At 34.6% G+C, this 9215-nt stretch overlaps 3 protein-coding genes across 3 annotated transcripts in view; 1 reads left to right on the plus strand and 2 right to left on the minus strand.

The window, feature by feature from the left end:
* Window positions 1-1574: 1574 nt before the first annotated feature.
* On the minus strand, window positions 1575-5446 carry LOC106100742 (caprin homolog). The gene is made up of 4 exons (XM_013279756.1): window positions 5211-5446; window positions 4294-4476; window positions 3858-4024; window positions 1575-3675 (listed from the first exon to the last, which is right to left on the minus strand). The coding sequence occupies exons 1-4, from the start codon at window positions 5331-5333 to the stop codon at window positions 2334-2336; spliced, it is 1815 nt and encodes a 604-aa protein (XP_013135210.1). The 5' UTR covers window positions 5334-5446; the 3' UTR covers window positions 1575-2333.
* Window positions 5447-6057: 611 nt separating this feature from the next.
* On the plus strand, window positions 6058-6992 carry LOC106100499 (single-stranded DNA-binding protein, mitochondrial). Its single transcript, XM_013279365.1, has 3 exons — window positions 6058-6195; window positions 6359-6443; window positions 6598-6992. The coding sequence occupies exons 1-3, from the start codon at window positions 6178-6180 to the stop codon at window positions 6936-6938; spliced, it is 444 nt and encodes a 147-aa protein (XP_013134819.1). The 5' UTR covers window positions 6058-6177; the 3' UTR covers window positions 6939-6992.
* A 689-nt stretch (window positions 6993-7681) lies between these two features.
* LOC106100375 (transcription factor ETV6-like) overlaps window positions 7682-9215 on the minus strand; it is a 4177-nt gene continuing 2643 nt past the window's right edge. Inside the window, exon 4 of the mRNA XM_013279203.1 lies at window positions 7682-9207. Within this exon, the coding sequence (XP_013134657.1) occupies window positions 8839-9207 (369 nt within the window). The 3' untranslated portion in view covers window positions 7682-8838. The remainder of the gene's footprint in view (window positions 9208-9215) is intronic.

Below are 9215 nucleotides of genomic sequence, written 5' to 3' on the forward strand. Positions count from 1 at the left end.
TTACATTATACGCTCGCCGCACAAGATGAAAATATAGTTAAGAGAAACGATTGAAATTCAAATTAAAAAAAGCCCTAAAGTGAATAAAAAAAAGAATCTCACTTTAATTAAAACGTTAAAGTATTTTGTTTTTTCACTATATTTTAACAGCTTAAAAGACAAGAATATAAAATATATTGCTTACTATCATATTAAATTGATTTTGAACTAAACATGAATAAATACTGGTCCATATTTCTTATTTTGTAATCGCTAGAGGACAGATTATTTTCGAATCGCGACTGAATATAATCACACATTCCTAAAGCGGCCTTTGAATATGTAAAGCAAATAATTATAATTTGAATTTATGAAAAATCTTCGACTCTAATAGTGATGTTTAGTTATTAAGTTTCATTTGCCCTAATTTATAAATGAACAAATATTACGAACTCTGTATTAAATATAAGTACATCGAGATGATATTTTGTATAATTGAATTGGGTTGTATAGGTTACGTACAGCGTTGATTTAAGTAAGTAGTTATGTAGTATTGTAAAAATAACAGGTATTGTCTTGTATAAGCCCGTAATTAAAGTTAAAGAGAACTTTATTTATGCCTGTCGCATTCGACAGGAAAACACCTAATTGTTTTGACACATTCTTAATATACGACATCATAATAAATTCAAACGTTTTTTATTGAAATTATTTATCCATGATTTATTATCTGAATTTTTTTTATTAAAAAAACAAAACCGACTTCTAAACAAAATACTTATTGTATTATATATTATAGTGTATACAATATAGACGACAGACAGCTACAATAAGGGAGGTTTACATACTCAAGTAATTCGTTACTTTCTAGTGTATTGTTTTTTGAAAATATTTTATTTTTAGTGTATGACATTTTGTTTGGAAGTTGGTTCTGTTTTTTTTTTTTATTAAAGAAATATTTATTTCTCGATTTTTAGTGAATCTATACATCGCAATGTGATAATCACTAGCTTTCAAACAAAGAATGAATTATCTGTATCGGTTGCCAAGAAAGTAAGTAAAGAACCAATACATGATTGCCATCATTTACTCTTAATTCTGTGCGGCCACGCGCCGCTCTTGCCCATGTGTTTTAATAATTTGATGTCTTCTAAAATATTGGTTAGAATTATATACTGCAAAAGGCAATTATTATCTTAATTTCATACTCTAATTAGAACATATTTATTTGGATAAGGATTCATACCGAACACGAGTAATATGGTAAGTGGGTATACCTTACAAACCATGTTTTTGATGAAAAAAGTGGTTATTGTGCGACAACCTTAATAGATAAATATATACGGGTCTTTTATTTAGCAATTATAAAGGGCTACAATACTTCCATACATCATTTTTATAAAAGTCTCATAGTTTAGGCTTCGTAAGCATAACCTATTGCAATTTCTAGGTGGCCACTAATGAAAACAATTACCGTGTGATAGGGATAGTATCCCGCACTTAACGAAAACTAGCATCACAAATCTCCTGCACCTCGATCAGTAATGAAAATGCGCAGTAACAAAAGTTATAAGGGTTCAATAAAATGTCATATGTTCATAGAATACTTTAATTTGCTTGCACACAGCCTCTATTGAGAACGATGTAAAGAAATAGAGAGGCAAAATGGATTTTAACCAAATTTACCAAAGACACATTATTCACATCCTGCAATTTCATAACATCTCGCACGATGTTAAATTAAAATATTATAAAAAAAGATTCTCAAAATGGTGAGACAGTGGAAAAAGTGAATCATTGCAATTTTATTATTAACATATTAACACATTCAAAGAAGCGGACAATACAAAATTATTAAAATCATCTGGTTTATACATATCATAATCATTAAAAGAAAACAAACATAAAATAGTTCGTTAATACATAAAAATACAGAGTGTAATTAAAATAGAAAGGTCACTGAGAATTGGAAGGATCGCGGTTGACATTTGGTCAGTGGTCAGTGATCAGTGGTGTGCACGTCTCCTGTACTTCTGTATATCACGAGGCGGCGTCGGCGCCGTCACTTGCGTCACATAAACCTATACAAGAATCTAGATTTAACGTAACTTATTATAATTGCATATATCATACATCTAAACTCATGTAAACTTATTTTTTGTTTAGTTTCAAATTTTATTATTTTACTTTTTTTTTATTCTTTTTTTATTTTTTTAGCGTTAATCTCTTGTTTTGTTGTTGCCCCAGCGCGTTGTTGCCGGTGAAATTTGCCTTCCACGAATGATTTGATTGAGTCATCATTAGAGTGAGTGCGATGCCTAATTTATAATGATATATTTGTTAGGCTTCGCAAGTTATTCGACATTGTCAGGTTTTCGGTTGTAGTGTTGCGGGCGCGGGGCGCGGGGGGCGCCGCGCGCGCCTCCGCGGGGCCCGCCCCGGCCGCGGCTTTTGAATCCTCCCTGATACTGGTTAGTGTCGTATCTGTCGCGGCCGCCGTTCTCGTGGTGGTGGCTGTCGCCCGTGTCTCCGTTGCCGTAGTACTCGCTGCCGGCCCTGTTCTGGTACCCATCCTTGTGTCTGTTCTGGTAGCCATCATACTGTCTGTTCTGATAACCATCCTTGTTTCCTCTGTTCTGATATTCACCGCGCGGGTGGTATCCATCATTTTGTCTGTTTTGGTAGGAACCACGTCCGCGATATCCGTTGGAGGAACCCCGGATCACCGTACGACCATATCGCCTGTATCTATTTTGACCATCTCCTTGGCCTTGAGTTTTGCGCTCGTAGCCTTCTTCATTCTCGGGGCTTCGGCTTTCTTTCCACTCGTCTTCATTTTTGTCCTCATTTGGAGTGGGAGCTTTTCTCTCTTCAACCAGTACTGGAAGTTGTTGTTCAATAAGAACTGTTTGAGGAAGCGGCTGTGGCATGGGCTGCATCTGGGGCTGGGGGATGGGTTGGGGATGAACAAGGGGTTGCTGGGGAGGCAGAGAAGCCGGCAGGGGGACACCCGGGTACCCTGCGTGCTCGTGGTGCGGGGCGAAGTGCGGCTGCGGGGGCATGGGCATAGTCTGTTCAGGTACCCGGGCTCCAGGTAATTGCACAAAGTGTTGGTTTGTGAATGTCTGTGTGGGGATCGGTGCAGGTGGAGATGGCTGATTCATAATTTGTGGTGGATGCGGAGTACCTATGGGACTGTCAATTTCGGAATCCTGGAGAAAGAAGAAGTTTTGTGAACCTATAACTTCTGAAATAGGTCTCTGCTGGGGATACTGTTGAGAGAAATATGCATGCTCGACTTCCTGAAGGGTTATAGGAGGCAGAGGACGCAGAGGGTAGGCCGGCGCGGGTACCACAGAGGGCGCGGGCGCAGGGGGCAGCATGGCCGGAGGAGGATAAGGTACAGCATTAGTCTCCTCCACTTCCAAAGTAATCACATGCTGTTGTTCTTCATCCACTATGACATGAACCTCATCATTCTCGACTGGAGTAGCATCATCACCGCTCTTGTCAAAATATCCACATTCATGAACAGTAGTGACTATCTCCTTGATGTGAGCATAAGTTGTGCCCAAAATCTCTTTTGGTTTTCCGTCAATGATTGCATATAAATGTTCCGCAGCTTTAACTGTTTGCATGTGAAATCCCGATTGACCTTCCTCATTTAGTTCATGTTTTGGTGTAACTTCAGGATATCTGTAATTATTTAACTAAAATTAGTCAAACCATTAACTAGTGGCCTCCCATACAATAAATAAAAAATTGGATAATATTGGATGATAATGAAGTGGCGAACAATGAGTGGTTGCATCCAAAGTACAGTCTTATGTTGCAAATGAACTATTATACCACAGTTTAAATTCAGGTTTTATACTTACAATTCATCCAAAATTTTTAAATCATCTTCAGTGAGTTTTGCTGCTCCATTAGTTCCATTCAAGAAGTCTTCACGAGCTTCCGAGCTGCCCATTTGCATAAGGCAGTCCAAAATTAGCAAAACTTCTCTGATTTTGTTTGTTTCAGCAGCATATCGCACCCATGCATCCTGCAATTTTTTTACATGTAATTGTTATTCCTAAATGGTTCCACAACCCAGATTCTTTGTATTGAAATTTGCTTTTTGAAGTAATTTTGAGAAATGTTTCTTGATTTAAACCCCATTTCAGTTGAAATTTAAATGATTTAAAGAAAAGACCTCTTGGGCATACATGAAGCAACAACAAGTCCACAGTTTTCTATTAACTTATTAAGGATCTTCAACTTTATTAATTTGTTCAGCTGATGATCTAATTATAAAAACACATATTTTCTTACCTTTTTAGCCTGCTTCTTGGCCTCACGCTCGGCTGATGACACAATAGCAGTAATTTGTTTAGAGAGGTCTCTTGCAAAATCCAGTGTCTGCACAACCTCATCATACTTTGCTACTGCTACTTTTTGGTCTGTGTTTAATTCTTTACCAGCCTTTTGCAGGTCACGGTATGATGTCAGCTTACTCTGAAAGTGAATAACATATTATGCAAACATCAAACAAAAGACATGAGTAATTTATTGTTATAGTACATAACTAAATATTGTATCTACATTAATCTAACTTGTATCTATCTTCAACTGTATTTAAAACTGTACTTTCTTATGAAATATACATTTATAACATGACAAAAAGATGCATAAAGAACATTTAGATCTTTAAATACGACAAAAAGAAAACCACAATCCAAACAAGTTAATTTATATTACTATTATGACATCTACGCGTATCTTACATTGATTTTGTACCGGCAGTATTATGGAAATACGATTACATTATCACTATATGCAATTGCTCATCAGTTTATGATAAGGAACATAAATATACACAAAAAAGTATTGCAAATTAAAAAGGGATACTGCTGTTACGAATAAGAAGATACTAACCCTAACTCATATTAATACACGTAACCTTCCTTACATACTAAATGTGAATATGTAAAATTATTGGGCGTAGCGGTTTGGTAACAATAATGTTAGACCGGAGCACATGTATTAAAATGGCGTCCAGAGGAACACCGCAACTTTATTTACATACAGCAAAAGGCCGGAAAATCATAAAACATTAAATATAAACGACAAGGAACTTTATTATCCCATAAGTACATAGTAATGATAATAGTGGAAAACATATAACCATCGAATTATAAGTTATACACATACAATTATTAGACGTTGATGTAGCGAAAAAGATAACTTACCTTTCTTTTTTCCAAATTGCGTATTTTGTGTTCAATAACGGTGATAATTTGCCGTACAGGTGAATTATCCGTAGCCTCCGAAGAGGCTGGTTTTTCGGACTTTGCATTCGCTGCTGAAGGCATCCTTCACAGGCAACAACTTCTTCTGGATTGGTTCTTATGGTGGTGGTATTTGAATAGACAATTTTTAAGTATATAACTAGATTTTGCACTATACTACATAGAGAATCTGTCAGTAAACGAACGACGCATTTTTTTAATTGTAAATGTTGGTACCATTCATTCGTAAACCCCGCGAAATTTTTAAATACTTTTAAGTTTTCCTGATAAAATTATGAAATTTTTGCAGCAAGTTTTATAATAGGGTTATTGTAAAAACTATTTCGTTAATTTTGTTGCAAATTATAAAAACTGGTAACGCATTAGTTGCTTAAAAGTGATAAACTTGATTAATGATGACCAGAGACAATCCTTCCAACTTTCTCACAGAAATATTATGCATCGGAAACATTAATCGTGAATCAACAGGGACTAGTTGACAAAGGAATACTTTTAAATACATCTGCGACCTAACTTAATAACTGATAAATGTTTTATAGCTAATCTCTTTAGTAAATCTACAACATGTTTTGTAGTTTCTAAGCAGACGGTATGAACGTAATTTTTTTTGTACTTATACAATGTTCAATTATTTATTATCATGGTCAATTTATCATAAATATGCTCAACATGCATTATGCACTGCATGAGATAAGGTTTTAATAAGAAATTCGGTGTTTATAATTCATTGTATTAATTTTATTAATCTGTGGTTTGTCTTTGTTATGTTTCATTTCTACAGTACAGTGACAAATAAAACCAACCATTCTATTGACGGAAAGATTTTTTCTTGGTTTATTTTATTTACATGTAACTTTATTAATTCTTTGCTCTTTATTATTTTAAAGTAAATTTTGTTAACCTCACGATGTTTTCTATGTCAAAGGTAATGAAACAGTGTATGCGCAAATATAAAAGTTATAACCTAAACGCCGGTATACCTTTTTATTAAGTGTATTATTTTGTCATTACCAAACATTGAACAATATCGTTTTACTGAAAGAGTCAACTGTTTAAGAAAAACATTGTAGATAATTAAATATTTTCAGTTATCTGCGTTTCGAAGTTTACACCGATGTTCAAAGCAACTTCACACGACGATTGTCCATTTTGATACTCAGAAAACTGAAAAAAGTAAGTTTCATTTATTATTTTATATTAATTTAACTTTAGACAAGCTTTTATACATTCCTATAAAACATCAACTTGAATAATAATAAACAAATAGATAGTAGTAATATTTGCTTTTAGAACAATTGTATTTTCTTTATACATGCCTTATTTTCAGCTATCAATCAAGTTACTTTATTGGGGAGAGCTGGTGCCGATCCTCAGAAACGGGGCACAGAAGAACATCCAGTGATAAACTTTCCTCTCGCTACACATTACAGCTATAAATATGAATCAGGGGATATCTTACAGAGAACTGATTGGCACAGAATTAGTATATTTAAACCTGGTTTAAGAGATACAGTGTATAAATATCTGAAAAAAGGCCAAAGAGTATATGTTACTGGTAAACTATCATATGGGGAAATAAAACTTGATGATGGTCAAGTAAGAAGTGCCTCTACAGTGATAGCAGAGGATATTATCTTCTTTCAAAATCAGCAACATCCTGAAAATTAATGTGTATCTTAGTTTAAAGTAGAAATGTAAGAATAAATGTCATTGTTGATCAAAGCATGTTTTAATCACTTTTTACTGTATTTTGAATGTAAGAATGAACTATATATAATAGGAAAATACTGACAAGCTATCTAATTTGATGAGCATAAATGAAATTAAATTACGACTGCTTAGTAATGCCCTCATTTTATGCCATTTTTAGTACTAAACTAATCTGTAGCAACGCCATTCACTTGGCTGGATATCCTATTTGACAGTACATCTGACAGTCAAGGAAAATTTTAGTACATTAGTGACATCTATGGTATGCCCAACAATGAAATAACTTCGTTAGACAGTGCAATTACTTGTAACACAGCATAGATGGCGTTAATTATAATTTTATTTAATTTAAAAATATAATGCAGTCCATAAAAAGTAAAAATGGATACGCTAATTTGAAATGTGCCCTTTAGTAACCACATATATTTTATTAACTTTAGATTAACAGATGGCGCTTATTAGTAAACACCATAAAAATTGGAGAATGTTACCAAAAAATAGTTTATGCTAAACTAAATCCTATTAGAATAAAGGCGTTTGGTCCATATTAAACAGACATGAGTCTTGTTTTTAAGGCGCTGTATTCAATAAGGTATGTTTTCATGATTACACATGTCTTTAGAAATGTTTGCTGTTTACTAAGAGAATATATGAAAAATTTATTTTTTTCAGTGGGTAATGTGCTAGGATAAAAAACCAAGTTTCTGATAACATTATTTTCATTTATTTTAAGTTATTATAATCAAAGTGACACAATATTTTTCGAAACATGTTTCGATTGTGTACTAGTTGGAAATTATGACAATCACATGCCAAGTAGAAATAAATGTAAAAAATACAAACTCAGTTGTTATAGTACTTACTGATATCTAGGTACTTTGATAAAGCTCCACTTTTTGTTTTACAAATCATACATACTCTCTTTAGTAGGTTTCTTAATCTAAATCTTAGCAGACTAATATTTACAAAACACAATATTTTACTCTATGACATTTACCTATATTGATAAAAGAGATCACAGAAAATTGTAGCTGGAAATAATTGAGTAAAACCCCTAGCATATACTACATGTCTACCACTTTATATTTTATCACAGTGGAGTCCTTTTTGAATTATTTCAAGGCAATAATTAGGTATTACGATAGTCATAGTTATTGTCTTTTAAGAGAATCCAAAATATTATTTCACGATTCCTTCATAGTTGCCAAATAATGATGTGGTAGCACTTACATTATAATAAAATCTTTCACAAGCTACAATTGAAATGTTTGCCAAAAATAAATCAATGGAAGACAACAATGTGGTGATAAATTTTTTCAAACAGTTAACTCAGTTATGTACTCTCCTTAGCAATTTTCAAAACAAAAATAAAATCATACATAAAACTAATTAAATTACAAAAATGCAAAGACGAATGCGTATTGGTACGCGGCGTCCACATTGAGTTTTGGCAACGGGACATCTCATTAGTTGCGGCGAGATGCACTCAGCGTCCAATGTCAATGTTCCATTGCACACATTATTTAATTACATTCTATCTCTAACACTTATACATTTTCGTCCCTTTTGCTAACTAAGTTTTAATTGACACTATTTGATAAAATCACTTGGCACAAAGGCATTAAGGTCCATACCCTGTATAACTCCAAAGACCGAACCTGTCAAAGTACTCTCAGTGATTGATCTCTCATAAAATTTTACCATTTCTCATGTATAACATGATAATAATAGGAAGACTAATAAAATATCCTTTCTGAGAGGAATTCGACTAGAGGTTGTAGGGTGGAGTTGTTCACACATAAATTATTCACGTAAAACGTATCGCACTGTCGTGTCCCACGGTATACTCTAGCGTAAATCATTGTTCACATTTTTCACTTTTTAAATTAAGTGCGTAATGTTCAGGGTTGTATTCAGATTCACGTTTGAGCATCATAGTGTCGCCGATGAGGGCGCTGATGCGGTGCTTGTCGTGCGCGGCGTGCTGGGCGGCGTGCTGCGCGGCGGACTGCGCGGGGTCGGGGCGCGCGCGCTTGCGCCACGGCTCCGACGCGGCCATACTCAGATCTGTGGGCATGTCTTCTTCCACATGCTCATCCTCGCAACGTTCTTCTTTCATCTCAGTCTTAACTACGGGCTGCGGCGCCACCCGAGTTGGACTCATTTGCTGCCTCAGCAGAGAGATGTTTTTTATGTTTTTAAGTTCCGTAGGGTTTCGTAGGAATCTGCAATTGA

Source organism: Papilio polytes, unplaced genomic scaffold (assembly GCF_000836215.1).
Source record: "Papilio polytes unplaced genomic scaffold, Ppol_1.0 DF824047.1, whole genome shotgun sequence".
In the NCBI taxonomy this organism is placed as follows: Eukaryota; Metazoa; Arthropoda; class Insecta; order Lepidoptera; family Papilionidae; genus Papilio; species Papilio polytes.